Below are 18,233 nucleotides of genomic sequence, written 5' to 3' on the forward strand. Positions count from 1 at the left end.
TATAAAAAAAACTTTGGTGAGAAAATATGTTTAATTTTGATTACTTGTAGTTGGTTACATTAAAAGTGAGAGAAATGGCACTTTCCTTTACTAAATGCTTTCTAGGGATGGAAGCAATGAAATGCTACTGGAATTGGTAGATTGGCTGGAGTTGGGGTTAAAAAGGTAAAAACAATGACTGCAGATGCTGGAAACCAGATTCTGGATCAGTGGTGCTGGAAGAGCACAGCAATTCAGGCAACATCCGACGAGCAGCAAAATCGACGGAAGGCTCCTTTAGGGCCTTGGATAGAGGTGAGGGAGGAGGTGTGGGCACAGGTTTTACAGTTCCTGCGGTGGCAGGGGAAAGTGCCAGGATGGGAGGGTGGGTCGTAGGGGGGCGTGGACCTGACCAGGTAGTCACGGAGGGAACGGTCTTTGCGGAAGGTGGAAAGGGGTGGGGAAGGAAATATATCCCTGGTGGTGGGGTCTTTTTGGAGGGTGGCGGAAATGTCGGCGGATGATTTGGTTTATGCGGAGGTTTGTAGGGTGGAAGGTGAGCACCAGGGGCGTTCTGTCCTTGTTACGGTTGGAGGGGTGGGGTCTGAGGGCGGAGGTGCGGGATGTGGACGAGATGTGTTGGAGGGCATCTTTAACCACGTGGGAAGGGAAATTGCGGTCTCTAAAGAAGGAGGCCATCTGGTGTGTTCTATGGTGGAACTGGTCCTCCTGGGAGCAGATATGGCGGAGGCGGAGGAATTGGGAATACAGGATGGCATTTTTGCAAGAGATAGGGTGGGAAGAGGTGTAATCCAGGTAGCTGTGGGAGTCGGTGGGTTTGTAAAAAATGTCAGTGTCAAGTCGGTCGTCACTAATGGAGATGGAGAGGTCCAGGAAGGGGAGAGAGATGTCAGAGATGGTCCAGGTAAATTTAAGGTCAGGGTGGAATGTGTTGGTGAAGTTGATGAATTGCTCAACCTCCTCGCAGGAGCACGAGGTGGCGCCAATGCAGTCATCAATGTAGCGGAGGAAGAGGTGGGGAGTGGTGCCGGTGTAATTACGGAAGATCAACTGTTCTCCGTAGCCAACAAAGAGACAGGCATAGCTGGGGCCCATACGTGTGCCCATGGCTTCCCCTTTGGTCTGGAGGAAGTGGGACTATTCAAAGGAGAAATTGTTAAGGGTGAGGACCAGTTCGGCCAAACAAATGAGAGTGTTGGTGGAAGGGTACTGTTGGGGACGTCGGGACAGGAAAAAACGGAGGGCTTGGAGGCCCTGGTCATGGCGGATGGAGGTGTAGAGGGATTGGATATCCATGGTGAAGATGAGGCTTTGGGGACCGGGGAAACGGAAGTCTTGGAGGAGGTGGAGGGCTTGGGTGGTGTCTCGAACGTATGTGGGGAGTTCCTGGACTAGGGGGGATAGGACATTGTCAAGGTAGGTAGAGATGAGTTCAGTGGGGCAGGAGCATGCTGAGACAATGGGTCGGCCAGGGTGGTCAGGCTTGTGGATCTTGGGAAGGAGGTAGAACCGGGCAGTGCGGGGTTCCCGGACTATGAGGTTGGAAGGAGATGGCCTCCTTCTTTAGAGACCGCAATTTCCCTTCCCACGTGGTTAAAGATGCCCTCCAACGCATCTCTTCCACATCCCGCACCTCCGCCCTCGGACCCCACCCCTCCAACCGTAACAAGGACAGAACGCCCCTGGTGCTCACCTTCCACCCTACCAACCTTCGCATAAACCAAATCATCCGCCGCCATTTCCGCCACCTCCAAAAAGACCCCGCCACCAGGGATATATTTCCCTCCCCATCCCTTTCCGTCTTCCACAAAGACCGTTCCCTCCATGACTACCTGGTCAGGTCCACGCCCCCCTACGACCCACCCTCCCATTCTGGCACTTTTCCCTGCCACCGCAGGAACTGTAAAACCTGTACCCACACCTCCTCCCTCACCTCTATCCAAGGCCCCAAAGGAGCCTTCCACATCCAAAGTTTTACCTGCACATCCACTAATATCATTTATTGTATCCGTTGCTCCCGATACGGTCTCCTCTACATTGGGGAGACTGGGCGCCGCCTAGCAGAGCGCTTTAGGGAACATCTCCGAGACACCCACACCAATCAACCAAACCGCCCCGTGGCCCAACATTTCAACTCCCCCTCCCACTCTGCTGAGGACATGGAGGTCCTGGGCCTCCTTCACCGCCGCTCCCTCACCACCAGACGCCTGGAGGAAGAACGCCTCATCTTCCGCCTCATAACACTTCAACCCCAGGGCATCAATGTGGACTTCAACAGCTTCCTCATTTCCCCTTCCCCCACCTCATCCTAGTTTCAAACTTCCAGCTCCGCACTGTCCCCTTGACCTGTCCGGACTTGTCCGACCTGCCTAGCTCCTTTTCCACCTATCCACTCCTCCCTGACCTATCACCTTCATCTCCTCCCCCACTAACCTATTGTACTCTATGCTACTTTCTCCCCACCCCCACCCTCCTCTAGCTTATCTCTCCACGCTTCAGGCTCTCTGCCTTTATTCCTGATGAAGGGCTTTTGCCCGAAACGTCGATTTTGCTGCTCGTCGGATGCTGCCTGAATTGAAGTTGGGGTTGCCTATGTCTGTGAAGAAAAATAATTTGCAGAAATAGCTTGGCATTTAAATGTGCTGGAAAAGTCATCAGAATCTTTGAAAACGGGTAAATTTAATTGAAAATGAAGGAGCTCGAGCTAGAGGCAAAAGAAAAAGAAAGGGAAATGGAAATTAAACTGTTTGAATGATAGTTACAAGCAGAGGATAAGGTAAGGGAGAGGAGATTCTTGGCTGACCGAGAGAGAAAGTTTGAACTTCAAAAATTGCAAATCAGTCAGAAAAGTCAATTTAAAAGGGATGGATATGAAGGGAGAAGGTAGAGATATATACAAATATGTTAAGCAAACCACATTTTGATGAAAAAGATGTCAAAGGTTTTTTTTATTTCATTTGAAAAATTGGCTAGGCAGATGGATTAGCCAGAGAACTTGTGGGTAATATTACTTCAGACTGAGCTGATAGGCAGGGCTACGGATGGTGTTTACAGCCTGAAACCAAAAATGTTGTATAAATTTGGAACATCCTCAGGGATATACAAAATATATCAAATGTATGAAATGTATACAACTGGGATTTTTGAAAATCGGAGAACTACCCATCTAACATGAAAAGCTCTGAAACAAGTTTACAAAAAGGCACCATTTAATTTAAAAATGTACCAAGGCATTTGATAGACAATAGACAATGACAATAGACAATAGGTGCAGGAGTAGGCCATTCTGCCCTTCGAGCCTGCACCACTATTCAATATGATCATGGCTAATCATCCTTAATCAGTATCCTGATCCTGCCTTATCTCCATAACCCTTGATTCCACTGCCCTCTGGGGGAGAGCATTCCACACAGCCACTACTCTCTGGGTGAAGAAGTTTCTCCTCATCTCTGTCCTAAATGGTCTACCCCGTATGTTTAAGCTGTGTCCTCTGGTTCAGCACTCACCCATCAGCGGAAACATGTTTCCTGCCATCAGAGTGTCCAAACCTTTAATAATCTTATATGTCTCAATCAGACCCCCTCTCAGTCTTCTAAACTCAAGGGTATACAAATCCAGTCACTCCAGTCTTTCAGTGTAAGGTAATCCCGCCATTCCAGGAATTGACCTCGTGAACCTACGCTGCACTTCCTCAATAGCCAGAATGTCTTTCCTCAAATTTGGAGACCAGAACTGTACACAGTACTCCAGGTGTGGTCTCACCAGGGCCCTGTACAGCTGAAGAATCTCTTTGCTTCTATACTCAATTCCTCTTGTTATGAAGGCCAGCATGCTATTAGCCTTCTTCACTACCTGCAGTACCTGCACGCTTACCTTCATTGACTGGTGTATAAGAACAGAGCTGGAAATGTGTTGCTGGAAAAGCGCAGCAGGTCAGGCAGCATCCAGGGAACAGGAGAATCGACGTTTCGGGCATAAGCCCTTCTTCAGGAGGGCTTATGCCGGAAACGTCGATTCTCCTGTTCCCTGGATGCTGCCTGACCTGCTGCGCTTTTCCAGCAACACATTTCCAGCTCTGATCTCCAGCATCTGCAGACCTCACTTTCTCCTGGTGTATAAGAACACTCAGATCTCTCTGTACTGCCCCTTTACCTAAATTGATTCCATTTAGGTAGTAATCTGCCTTCCTGTTCTTGCCACCAAAGTGAATAACCATACATTTATCCACATTAAACTGCATCTGCCATGCATCTGCCCACTCACCTAACTTGTCCAGGTCACCCTGTAATCTCCTAACATCCTCATCACATTTCACCCTGCCACCCAGCTTAGTATCATCAGCAAATTTGCTAATGTTATTGCTAATACCATCATCTATATCATTAATATATATTGTAAAAAGCTACAGCCCTAGTACTGATCCCTGCGGTACCCCACTGGTCACTGCCTGCCATTCCGACATGGAGCCGTTTATCACTACTCTTTGTTTCCTATCAGCCAACCAACTTTCAATCCAAGTTAGTACTTTGCCCCCAATACCATGTGCCCTAATTTTGCTCGCTAATCTCCTATGTGGGACTTTATCAAAAGCTTTCAGAAAGTCCAGGTACACCACATCTACTGGATCTCCCTCGTCCATCTTCAGAGTTACATCCTCAAAACATTCCAGAAGATTAGTCAAGCATGATTTCCCCTTCATAAATCCATGCTGACTCTGACCTATCCTGTTACTACTATCCAGACTCCAGCATCTTTCCCACCACTGAGGTCAGAATAACTGGTCTATAACTTCCTGCTTTCTCTCTCCCACCTTTCTTAAAAAGTGGTATAACATTAGCCACCCTCCAATCCGCAGGAACTGATACTGAATCTGTCAAACTCTGGAAAATAATCACCAATGCATCCACGATTTCTCGAGCCACCTCCTTCAGTACCCTGGGATGTAGACCATTAGACCCCGGGGACTTATCAACCTTCAGACCTAACAGTCTCAAATAGCTAAAAATACTTGCAGTAATAAGTAAGAAGACAACCCAGGAGAAGACAGCAGATTCAAGAAAAAGAGAAAGGAAGGCTGCAGGAAGGAGAAAAGAGATTAAGTGCTAATTTCCTGTTACTATTGGTTGCGTTATTAGAGCAGCATATTAGTAGAATTGTGGTCAACTAAAGGATAGTGGTTAGTTAGGGGAAGAGTGTTCGGTTTGTTAATAGTTTTGTTAGTGTTCACTGTTAGGGTTAAATAAATAAATTGTTATAAAATATAAATATATAAAACTCTAACACCTCTCTGCATAACAAGACTTATTCTTACCTTTCTGCTTATTCGCCGTCATGTATTAAATTGATGATTACTCATTACACACTTTCCAATGAGAAGAAATAATCCTTCTTTGTTCACCATACCAAAACTATTCAGCATTTTTAAAACAATTCAACTGAATCTGTTTTTGGCCTCTTCTGCTCCAATGGAAATAGCCCATCAGCATTACAATTATAGTCTTATATTCAGTCGTCATAATGCATTTATGCTTTCTTTTAACAAGAATTCATCTCTTAAATCATGGATTCAGAAGCTTTAAATATTTTAACTGCGTAATGTTACTGTTTTAGGAGCAGCAGAAAAAATTCTTCTATCATGCTGGCTTTTTGAGTACAACTGAATTGATTAATAGAGGGTTTGAAAGCTTTACCTCATTTCCTTTAGTTCCTGCAGAGGATTTCTGTTCTTTGAGTTGCTGCCAAAACATGTACATATTAAAATAGTTACATTTTCGAACTTTCTCCTAAAGGTGCTTGTTTCCAATGGTTATTGGTAGACACCAATATTGTTCCATATATTTTATATCAAAACATTTCACACAGTGATTTACTTCTGCAACATACTGATTAATGTGCAGCCTAGCATTCTACGTTAACAAACTATCAGAATCATAGAATGACTGGAAGGAAATTCCTAGGTTAATGGAAGAACTTTGGTCATGAAATTAGAAGTCCCTGCTCTTCTCTGAATTATCACATTTTAAAATTTGCATCTGATGCAGCAAAATACTTTCTAATGAAGCATCTCCCATTACTGAACAAAAGCATCAGCCTTTGAATGAGGCTCCCTGAAAGTGGAGTCGCAGGTAGATGGGATAGTGAAGGTGGTGTTTGGTATGCTTTCCTTTATTGGTCAGAGTATTGAGTACAGGAGTTGGGAGATCATGTTGCGGCTGTACAGGACATTGGTTAGGCCACTTTTGGAATATTGTGTGCAATTCTGGTTTCCTTCCTATCAGAAAGATGTTGTGAAACTTGAAAGGGTTCAGAAAAGATTTACAAGGATGTTACCAATGTTGGAGGATTTGAGCTATAGGGATAAGCTGAATAGGCTGGGGCTGTTTTCCCTGGAGTGTCGAAGGCTAAGGGATAGCCTAATAGAGGTTTGACAAAATTATGAGGGACATGGATAGGATAAATAGACAAAGTCTTTTCCCTGGGATGGGGGAGTTCAGAACTAGAGGACATAGGTTTACGGTGAGAGGGGAAAGATATAAAAGAGACCTAAGGGGCAAACTTTTCACACAGAGGGTGGTACGTGTATGGAATGAGCTGCCAGAGGACGTGGTGGAGGCTGGTACAATTGCAACATTTAAAAGGCATTTGGATGGGTATATGAATAGGAAGGGTTTGGAAGGATATGGGCTGGGTGCTGACAGATGCAACTAGATTGGGTTGGGGTATCTGATCAGCATGGACATGTTGGACCAAAGTGTGTGTTTCCATGCTGTACATCTCTATCACTCTATGACTCTAAACCAGTACCTTTCTGAGGAAGGGTTACTCAAACCAAAACATTTACTCTGATTTCTCTCCAAAGATGCTGCCAGACCTGCGGAGCATTTCCAGCAATTTCTGTTTTTGTGACCCTTTTGACCCAATGTTAGATTGAAACCAAATAAAAGTTAACTCAGGGTAGCAGCCACCATATAAGGAAATGAATGCCAACAACCTATTCTGGAACATGACATAGCCAAGACCAAACCTGTTCGAATCCAATTATTTCACAAATAGGTATAGGAACACTTGCCTATTCAGATATCCTGCCCAAAGAACCCAGCTCAGCACAAAATAAAAATAAATCTAGGAAATTCTTGGTGGTTTAATATCATATCAGGTTATGCGGTATTACTCGCTAAGCAGGGAAACCCGATTAGTATTTTCAGTCAGGTAGATTAATTATATTATCAGCATCATTTGTTCATTTTGAAATGGATAAACATTTTTTATTACCAGGTGCCTGAATTCTACAGAAAGACTTCCATTGACTGACTCTTCCATATTCATTACTTTGCTGTTGGTGCCTAATATATTAAACTTGCGATATCTGTGAATAAAGAGCATGCCTTTACAATGTTGCCAACAACTTGCAAAGTTTTTCAAATTAGTTGAGTAATTTTTAACTTCTATTTGCCTACCCTCTTGCTGTTGAACTTTCTCTGCAAACAAAAGAAAACAATGAATAGAAAAACCAAAAAAACTTACAGCAGAATTGAAATACTATTCCTTAGATTGAAAATAGAATATTATTTTAACATACTTGTCAATTGTAGCTTTCACCTTTAGCTGATAGTTCAACTCAGGTAACTTTACCAAAAACCTATAAAGCAAAAAAAAACACTTTTACAAATGACATTAAGGTATTTTCTGCAGTTGCTCCCGGATTTATAAAGTTGCAACAGCCATCTCCCTATCTGTCTCTGTCTAGGAAGGGATCACTGAGTCTAACTCCATTCTCTTACGGCCATAACTTATGTCAAGAAAATTCTTTTCAAGCTTACTAGCTAACATTAAACTATTAACATTTCAGTTTTGTGTAGTAATGTTGCAAAATGACAATTTATTTTTATCTTTTAAAACACGTGCTCATTCAGGAATAAGACAGATTCTTTGGTGAAATGACTTTACTCAGCCATTATAGCAGGCACTGTCTCTGTAATTCTGGTAGGAGTTTGTCAGACTGCAACAGAGTAAAGGGCTAGTACCCCAAAGTGGATGGGGGCAGGTCCTCGGGCAGGATTTCTTATCACAGAACCAAGACGTGTTATAGCACTAAAGGAAGTCATTCAGCCCATCATATCTTAGCCAACTCTTTAAATGTACGTTAATCCCCATGAGTCAGTATCCTGCTTTTTGCCATATCCTTGCGCATGACATTTATACAATTTGCATTCCATACACTAACTACTCGCTGTGTGAAAGAGTATTTTTCTCAAGTCACATTTGTTCATTTTGCAAATCAATTTAAATCTACACCCTCTTGTTTTTGTTTCTTTGATGAGTTTCTTCCTACTCTCTATCTAGTCTACTCATGATTTTGAACATCTTTACCAGATCTCTTCGCAGCCTTATTCTCTCCATCAGAGCATTCCAACTTCTTCAGTCTATCTCACATTTGAAGTTCCTCATCCTGTAAACATTCTAGTAAATTGCTTCTGCACTCGCTTCAAGGTATTCACATCCTACAATGTGGTGCTCAGAACTGTACGCAATACTCTAGCTAATATAATAATTCTAAGTCTTGGAGTTGCTGCCTTTTCAACATCTGTAGAACTTGCAAGTAGTTATAGGTCAGTGTGTCTTGTGAGTTTTGGCATGCCAACATAAAGGATACAAGTGAGCATCTCCAGCACAGTGGTTATGCCGCACAGTACCTAGCACTGCTGTCTCACAGTATCAGGCACCTCAGTTCAATTCCACTCTTGGGTGACTGTCTGTGTGGAGTTTGCACGTTCTCCCCATGTGTGCATGGATTTCCTCCAAATGCTCTGGTTTCCTCCTACAGTCCAAAGATGTTCAGGTTAGGTGAACTGGCTGTGCTAAATCGCTCTGCAGTGTTCAGGGATGTGCTGAACGAGCAATGGGAAATGTAGGGCTACATGGACAGGGTGGGTCTGGGTGGGATGCTGTTTGAAGGGTCAGTGTAGATGTGTCGAATGGCCAGCTTCCATATTATAGGGATTCTGTAAGGTTGGAGGAATGATTTCCAGGCTAAGACTCCAAATTGGATGATAACTTTAAATAAAAACATTTTATATCAAACTCCCTGATGGATGTCAGCCAGTCAGGTTTTTGCAGTGTAGGGCTGATAGATGCACATCGTCATGCAGAAACTTAGTGGTGAATGCAGATGAAGTGCCCACGCACTGACTCCACATTCTCTGAAGGCAGCAGGGAGCTCAATGTCACTGTTACTGCCAGAATCACAGCCCAAGAATATTCAAATGTGATAATGTTAAGTGAATAAAACTTCATCATAGCATTCTTCTATTAATCAGAAAAAAAAAGCGTGCTCACCTTAATTTCACAGTGAACTGCACTCCTGTTTTTAGGACCATTGGTCTTTGTGGATGGGTTGGCATACAAGGCTGTCTTTCTACTAAAAAGGAACTGAAATAAATTGAACAGAAAATAAAATTTGTGGCTATTTACATAGGCCATAAACACTCTTATTGTGAGGGTTTGAAGTTATAATTATGACTATAGTCTATTAGTGTTAAAAGTTAGATTGTGCAAAATGATAATTGTGGTAAAACCTCAAGATTACTTGTCCTTGACTTAATACAAAACTTTACCACCCAGCAAGACGCTGAACCATTTAGATCAGATTTTGTAAATGCCATTGAGAATTCGTTGATGTCAAATGAAATGACATCAACAATGTAAAAAGGGAATTTGATTTTATTGGGTTAATCAGTGGACAAAATCAAAGTCATCTTACTGCTGCTCCTGAACACACTTCAGGGATTACTGCTGATATGCATGTTTATTTAGACATTGGCTAAAGACTAGATCACGCCCATTCATAATGATCTCTTATGTTAAAGAACCTGTTGTCACTCACTGCCGAGGTTCATACGTGAAGAATTGCTATTTTAGTAAGGTATCAGTGCTGCTGTTAATAAAAAAAAAACAAAGAAAGAAACAAAGAAAATTTACAGCCCAGGAACAGGCCCTTCAGCCCTCCAAGCCTGAGCCGATCCAAATGTACTCTCTAAACCTGTTGGTCAATTCCTAAGCATCTGTATCCCTCTGCTCCCCACCTACTCATGCATTTGTCCAGAAGCATCTTAAATGAATCGACAGTGCCTGCCTCTACCACCTCTGCTGGCAACGCGTTCCAAATGCCCACCACCCTCTGTGTGAAGTACTTGCCATGTGTATCCCCCTTAAACTTTCCACCTCTCACCTTGAAAGTGCGACCTCTCGTTCTTGAATCCTTCACCCTGGGAAAAAGCTTGTCTCCATCCACCCTGTCTATACCCTTCATGATTTTGAAAACCTCAATCAGGTTCCCCCTCAATCTCCTTTTTTCTAATGAAAATAAACCTAACCTACTCAACCTCTCTTCATAGCTAGCACCTTCCATACCAGGCAACATCCTCGTAAACCTTCTCTGCACCCTCTCCAAAGCGTCCACATCCTTTTGGTAATGTGGTGACCAGAACTGCACACAGTATTCTAAATGCAGCTGAACCAATGTCTTGTACAATTTTAACATGACTTGCCAGCTCTTATACTCAATATCCCATCCAATGAAGGCAAGCATACTATATGCCTTCTTGACCACTCTATCCACCTGTGCAGCAACCTTCAGGGTACAATGGACCTACACTGTCAGATTTCTCTGCCCATCAACTTTTCCCAAGGCTCTTCTGTTCATTGTATAATTCGCTCTAGAATTAGTCTTGCCTAAATGCATCACCTCACAGTTTTCTGGATTGAAAACCATCTGCCACTTTTCCGTCCAACTCTCCAATTTATCAATATCCTACTGTATTCTCTGACGGTCCCTTATGCTTTCTGCTACTCCACCAATCTTCGTGTCATCTGCAAACTTGCTGATCATACCAACAGTGCCCTCTTCCAGATCATTTATGTATATTACAAACAACAGTGGCCCCAGCACTGAACCCTGTGTAACACCACTGGTCCACCTTTCTCCATTTCAAGAAACTCACTTGAAGAACCATGCCACAGCAGGAGTCACCGCCTTCATAGGAGATGCAGAATTTTTAAAAATCAACTTATTTTTCTAGCAATTTAAATAGCTAAATCACTGTGGATTTGGGTATAGTGAAGTGGCTGCTTCACTAAGCATAGTTTTTTTTTAACAACTTACAACTGAACTACATTTGCTAATATGCAATTGCCTACATGATTTCTTTTCTCCCCAGTTTCACATTTTATTCCATCCCAGATTAAAACTCTGCATCCTATCCTTGAGCAAGTGCAAGGCTACAGGCAGGAGGAGAAAGTGAGGACTGCAGATGCTGGAGATCAGAGCTGAAAATGTGTTGCTGGAAAAGCGCAGCAGGTCAGGCAGCATCCAATGAGCAGGAGAATCGACATTTTGGTCATGAGTCCTGAAGAAGGGCTCATGCCCGAAATGTCGATTCTCCTGCTCCTTGGATGATGCCTGACTTGCTGGGCTTTTCCAGCAACACATTTTCAGCTAAGGCTATAGGCACATGCATGATCAGTGCTGCTGTTTGGTTTAGCCTACCAGATATTGCATTTGAGTCGAGTGAGAAGAAACATTTGGACACGTTTCCCCTGTTTGCAATTTTCTGAACAGAGGAAAAAAGGCAGAGATAAATTTAGTCAGGTGTCCACTTCGGTAATGCTCTCCCAGGTACTGGTGGGGCTTTTTATGAAACATTACTAGGATTGCACTTGTGTCGGATACAGATTCAGCATTGTTACTTTTATAAGGTAGCAAGGGGATAACCCTATTCTCTATCATTGACTGATTCCACTTACTGTATGACCCAGTACAGGAGCACCGATGTAAAGCTGGTGCATGTGCCAAATCTTCCTCAATTTTGCCAGATCCAATGGGAATCCAGAACAAGGTTCATGATTATATAGATCTGACATTTACTTTTATCTGTCCCCGTGATGAACATGAGCACTTAGGCCATCTGAATGCTGCCTTCCAGAAGAAACCGAATAACAGAGGCCCATACTATTGCTGGCAGTTCAAATTTTCCATCAGATTCACAGATGTAGCCACCACTCCTACATGCACATGCAATTTATGGAAAAAAAAACATGGCCAACATCTTTTCAAGGGCAATTAGGAATGGACAATAAATGCTAGAATAGCCAACAACTGTCACATCCCATGCACATTTTTTCTTTAAAAAGCTATCTTCTGGACCAGAATTTCTGGATTACAATATCTAAATAAGCTGCCTTTTTGTTTTAATCAAGGTTTATACCTTTTGATGAAACTGTAAATCAAAATGTTCACTCTTTCTTCCAAATGTGGTCTCTGCAGAGGCATTGGATCTCCTTCATAAGTCACCTTTTGCAACAGTTCTTCGAGTTTTTTCAGCTGTCTTCGGACCTGAAATAAGCTTTCTGCAAACAATGTAAACCTAAATCAAAAGAATTTACATCACTCAAGTACACCATGCACTATACTGAAAATTAAAATAATTCTTATACAGCGTACACTACCAGTTCTGCAGTTGATCAAGGCAGGTATTGTGCGGACCTCCAATGCAAGCAATTTGCTGTCGTCGTTTCCATTCTGTTAGCTCTTCAAACAGTTGTCTATTCATTAGAAAATCCATTTGGTTTAACAATTCTGTGATTTTATGGAGTACCTCCTGGTTCATACAGAGATTCAAGAGTGAGTAGATCCTGAATATGTATGATCTAAATACAGACAGAATTCCCTCCCCCTACTCCTTCCCCCACCAACCATTCACTACCTGCAGGAGAGGCAAATAATGGGGCAAGATGGCCTTGAAGAGATTCTATGCCCAAGTCTTGCCACCTCAGCAATTAAATTCTGGACAAGAAAACCCATTGGGAATGTCCTTAATCTCAAGTCAATTATGTGGTCAATCAACTTGACGCCTCCTTGATTATTTGCCTTTCTGCTCGGCTAGAAAAGAGGCTCGTTTTCCAATTGGGTAACCAGTGTGACCTGATAACCAAGTTATGAGGGGGAGCTCTAATTTACCTAATCTAAGTGCAATTGGAGACATGGATGGAGGACAAAAGGATGACATCTGAAAGATCACAGAAGCAAAGGAAAAGGCTCCCCTTTCTTGCTTTTGGATCCCCTGAGGTGTAGATTTTAACAGATTATCTTTAACTATCCAGAAGCTGCTGGTGAGGACTGCAATAAGCCGAGATGCTTGCAAAACCTCACAAGTCAGCTGGTAACAATCAATTGAATTTTCTCATGGTGGGGGATCGTTAGTACACATTTAATATGATGTGGAGGTGATGGTGTTTGACTGGGATGATAGCTACCTGATGAAGGAACAGGGCTCCGAAAGCTTGTACTTCCAAATAAACCTGTTGGAAAATAACCTGGTGTTGTGTGATTTTTAACTTTGTTCACATTTAATATGTCTGCCCCCACATTTAGTTGCAAAAAAGGAAAATTGCAACTCATTGAATAATTGAGTCTACACTAGCAAATCAGAAACTCACTTCATGTCATTCTCCTGCACATTATTACCTGAAAAGGAACAATCTAATTTCTTTTGAATGACTTCATTGAACCTGCTTTCACCATACTCTCAAGCAGTGCATTCCAGATCTTAACCACCTATTGTGTGAAAATGTTTTTTCTCCTTTCACTTTCTCTTCTTTTGATATTTGCTTTAAATCTGTGCCCACTTGTTTTTGATCATTTCAAGAGTGGGAACAGTTTCTATGTATTCACTTTGTCCAGGTCCCTGACAATTTTGAATAGCTCTTTTGAATCTCCTCTTGGCCTTCTCTTCTCACAAGATAAAGAATTCTAATTTCTTCAAACTATCTTCTCCACAGTGGAAAAAAAAATCTTCAAGGGAATTGTCAAACAAACCTTTCCCTCCCCTCAGCAGCTGAAAAACATTGCTTGCTGAGATTTAAGTGCATTACGTAACGTCAGAACACAGAGGGCATTCATAATGATCCAGCTGGCAAATGTATTATAGATAAGAATGGTGAACAAATGGTTTCATTAGGAATATTTTGTGATAGAGTACTGCTATAGAGGATAATCCAAATGATCATGGCCAGTCAGCCTAAGCTTGTCTGGGCAAACTATTGGAAAAAATGTTCTGACTGAAAGTACTGAGTGCCATTTACCAAGCCAGGGATTTATTAAGGGAAGATCGTGATTAACTTAATTAAATTTCTTTGAGGAGACACAAGTAGTTGCTAAGGTTAATGATGCATTTTGTTCAATAATGTCTACATAAATGTTAGCAAGGTTTTTAACAAGATGACACATGGTAGACAGGTCAAAGAAAGGCCCATCATTCACAAGAATGATCCTGGAATGAAAGGCTTATCAAATGAGGACTCTGGGTCTGTACTTGATCTAGTTGAGAAGGATGAGGAGGGATCTCATTGAAACTTACAGAATAGTGAGAGGCCTGGATTGAGTGGATGCAGAGAAGATGTTTATACAAGTAGGAGAGACTCGGACCTGAGGACACTGCCTCAGAGTGAAGGGACGACCCTGAGAACCGAGATAAGAAGTAATTTCTTCAGCCAGAGGGTATTGAATCTGGGGAACTCATTGCCGCAGGAGGCTGTGGAGGTAATTGAAAACAGAGATAGATAGTTTCTTGATTAGTAAGGGAATCAACGATCACAAGGAGAAGGCAAGAAAATGGGGTTGAGAAACATATCAGCCATGATCGAATGATGGAATAGACTCAATGGACCAATGGCCAAATTCTGCTCCTATATCTTAACGGTCATTAGATGCAATGAGAAATGGCAAGTCAGATCTAAAATTGGTTCAGTGGCACTGAGAAAAAGATGTATGTTTGTGACTGGAAGACTACTTCCAGGCATATCTGTGGGGCATAATACCAAATTCCTTTATTTTTGTAGGAAGTACAAAACATAGGAGCCATGATTAAGAAGTTTGTGAATGACACAAATTAGTTATGTGGTTGATAGTTGCAGATAAAAATATGGAAGATATTAAAAGGCTGGCAAGACAGACAAAAAAGTGACAAGTGTACTTCAATCTGGAGAAATGTGAGGTAATTGATTTGGGGAGGCCAAACACAACGTAAGTGTAGAAAATAAATAGCTGGATGCTGAGAATTGTAGAAGAACGGAAAGACCTGGGCTGCACGTTCATGAATCCATAAAGAAAGCTAGGTGTGAAGACAACAAATGGGGTAATTTCCATTATTAGCTGAGATAGACAATATAATAGCAGATGGGTTGCCCTAATCTATATAAAGTACTAATTAGGCCACAGTTAAAGTAATGATCAGCTCATTACAGGAAATATTTGACCACTCAATAAAGGGTACAGAGATGATTTATAAAGATGTTCCCAGGACTGCAGTATTTTTTAAAATTCATTCACAGGATGTGAGCATCACTGGCTAGCCAGCATTCGAAGAACAAAAAACAAAGAAAATTACAGCAGAGGAACAGGCCCTTCAGCCCTCCAAGCCTGTGCCGATCCAAATCCTCTATCTAAACTTGTCACCTATTTTCTAAGGATCTGTATCCCTGTGTTCCTGACTCATTCATGTATCTGTCTAGATACATCTTAAATGATGCTATCATGCCCGCCTCTACCACCTCAGCTGGCAACGCATTCCAGGCAGCCACCACCTTCTGCGTAAAGAATTTTTGACATATATATGTCCCTTAAACTTCTTCCCTCTCACCTTGAACTTGTGACCCTTAGTAATTGAGTCTCCCACTCTGGGAAAAAGGTTCTTGCTATCCACTCTGTCTATACCTCTCATGATTTTGTAGATCTCAATCAGGTCTTCCCTCAACTCTGTCTTTCTAATGAAAATAATCCCAATCTACTCAACCTCTCTTCATAGCTAGCACCCTCCAGACTAGGCAACATCCTGGTGAACCTCCTCTGCACCCTCTCCAAAGCATCCACATCACCAACAGAACAGTATTCAGTATTCCAAACGTGGCCGAACCAAAGTCCTATACAACTGTAACATGACCCTCCAACTCTTGTAATCAATACCCCATCCAATGAAGGAAAGCATGCCGTATGCCTTCTTGACTTCTCTAAAGAACTGTGTTGTACCTTCAGGATACAATGGACCTGAACACTCAGATCTCTTTGTACATCAATTTTTCCAAGGGCTTTTCCATTTACTGTATAGTTCACTTTCGAACTGCATCATCCAAAATGCATCATCTCTCATTTGCCAGATTGAACTCCATCTGCATTTTACTGCCCAGCTCTCCAACCTATCTATATTCTGCTGCATCATCTGACAGTCCCCTTCACTATCTGCTGCTCCACCAATCTCAGTGTCATCTGCAAACTTGCTAATCTCCTCCAGATCATTTATGTATATCACAAACAATAGTGGTCCCAACAGTAATTCCTGTGGAACACCACTGGTCACAATTCTCCATTTTGAGAAACTCCCTTCCACTACTGCTCTTTGTCTCCTGCTGCCTAGTCAGTTCTCTATTCATCTAGCTCGTACATCCTGCGCCTTCACTTTCTCCATCAGTCTACCATGGGAAACCTTATCAAACACCTTTCTGAAGTCCATGTCTATGACACCTATAGCCCTTCCCTCATTAATCAACTTTGTCACTTGCTCAAAGAATTCTATTTAGTTGGTAAGACATGACATTCCCTGCACAAAACCATGTTGCCTATCACTGATAAGCCCATTTTCTTCCAAATGTAAATAGATATATCCCTCAGTATCTTTTCCAGCAGCTTCCCTACCAGTAATGTCAGGCTCACTGTGTGAAATTAACTGGATCATCCCTGCTACCCTTCTTAAACAAGGGGACAACAACAGCAATTCTCCAGTCCTCCAGGACCTCATCCGTGTTCAAGGATGCTGCAAATATATCTTTTAAGGCCCCAGCTGCTTCCTCTCTCACTTCCCTCAGTAACCTGGGATAGATCCCATCCAGATCCAGAGACTAGTCCACTTTAATGCCTTTTAGACTACCCAAAACTTCCTCCCTCCTTATGCCAACCTGACCTAGAGTAATCAAACATCTATCCCTAACTTTAACATCTGTCATGTCCCTCTCCTCGGTGAATACCCATGCAAAGTACGCATTAAGAATCTCTTACATTTTCTCTGACTCCATGCATAACTTCCTCCCTTGTCCTTGAGTGGGGCAACCCTTTCTCTCGATACCCTCTTGCTACTTATATACAAAGAAAAGGCTTTGGGATTTTCCTTAACCCTGTTTGCTTAAGATATTTCATGATCCTTTTAGCTCTCTTAATTCTTCATTTCAGGATGGCCTACTTTCCCAACATTCTTTCAAAGCTTTGTCTGTTTTCAGTCGCCTAGACCTTATGTATGCTTTCTTTTTCCTCTTAGCTTGTCTTAGAATTTCACCTGTCATCCATAGTTCCCTAATCTTGCGATTTCTATCCCTCACTTTCACAGGGACATGTCTGTCCTGCACTCTAATCAACCTCTCTTTAAAAGTCTCCCACATATCAAATGTGGATTTACCTTCAAACAGCTGCTCCCAATCCACATTCTCCAGCTCCTGCCAAGTTTTGCTATAGTTGGCCTTCCCCCAATTTAGCACTCTTCCTTTAGGACCATTCTCGTCTTTGTTCATGTGTATTGTAAAACTTATGGAATTGTGACCGCTATTCCCAAAGTCATACTCTACTGAAACTTCAACCATCTGGCCGGGCTCATTCCCCAACACCATGTCCAGTACGGCCCCTTCCCGAGTTGGAATATTTACATACTGCTCTATAAAACCCTCCTGGATATTCCTTATAAATTCTGCTCCACTTTGACCTCTAACACTAAGTGACTCCAAGTGAATGTTACCCTGATGCTCTTACATCTTTCCATAATCTGATTACATATTTGTATCTCTATCTCACACTCGCTGACGGGAGGCCTGTAGTACAGCCCCAACATTGTTACCGCACCCTTCCTATTTCTGAGCTCTGCCCATATTGCCTCGCTGCTCGAGTCCTCCATAGTGTCCTCTTTCAGCACAGCTGTGATATCCTCTCTGACCAGTAATGCAACTCCTTCACCCCTTTTATCTCTCTCTGTATCCCACGTGAAGCATCTATATACTGCGATATTTAGTTGCCAATCATGCCCTTCCCTCAACCAAGTCTCAGTAAAAGCAATAATATCATACTCCCAGGTACTAATCCAAATCTTAAGTTCATCTGCCTATCCCTAGTTGCCCTGGTGGAGGTGATGAGCTGCCTTTTT

The 18,233-nt window shown here is 42.4% G+C and overlaps 1 protein-coding gene across 1 annotated transcript in view; it reads right to left on the reverse strand.

Moving 5' to 3' along the window:
* Positions 1-18,233, reverse strand: part of LOC122551256 (signal transducer and activator of transcription 4-like) — a 103,057-nt gene that overhangs the window by 21,828 nt on the left and 62,996 nt on the right. Inside the window, exons 8-14 of the mRNA XM_043692873.2 lie at positions 12,505-12,656; positions 12,264-12,422; positions 9,337-9,429; positions 7,580-7,639; positions 7,458-7,478; positions 7,273-7,366; positions 5,691-5,735 (exon numbers count right to left, since the gene is read on the reverse strand). Of these exons, the coding sequence (XP_043548808.1) occupies positions 5,691-5,735; positions 7,273-7,366; positions 7,458-7,478; positions 7,580-7,639; positions 9,337-9,429; positions 12,264-12,422; positions 12,505-12,656 (624 nt within the window). The remainder of the gene's footprint in view (positions 1-5,690; positions 5,736-7,272; positions 7,367-7,457; positions 7,479-7,579; positions 7,640-9,336; positions 9,430-12,263; positions 12,423-12,504; positions 12,657-18,233) is intronic.

The sequence above is a fragment of the Chiloscyllium plagiosum genome, unplaced genomic scaffold, assembly GCF_037043375.1.
Source record: "Chiloscyllium plagiosum isolate Xiang-an unplaced genomic scaffold, Cpla_swu_hap1 HiC_scaffold_7, whole genome shotgun sequence".
Taxonomy (NCBI): domain Eukaryota; kingdom Metazoa; phylum Chordata; class Chondrichthyes; order Orectolobiformes; family Hemiscylliidae; genus Chiloscyllium; species Chiloscyllium plagiosum.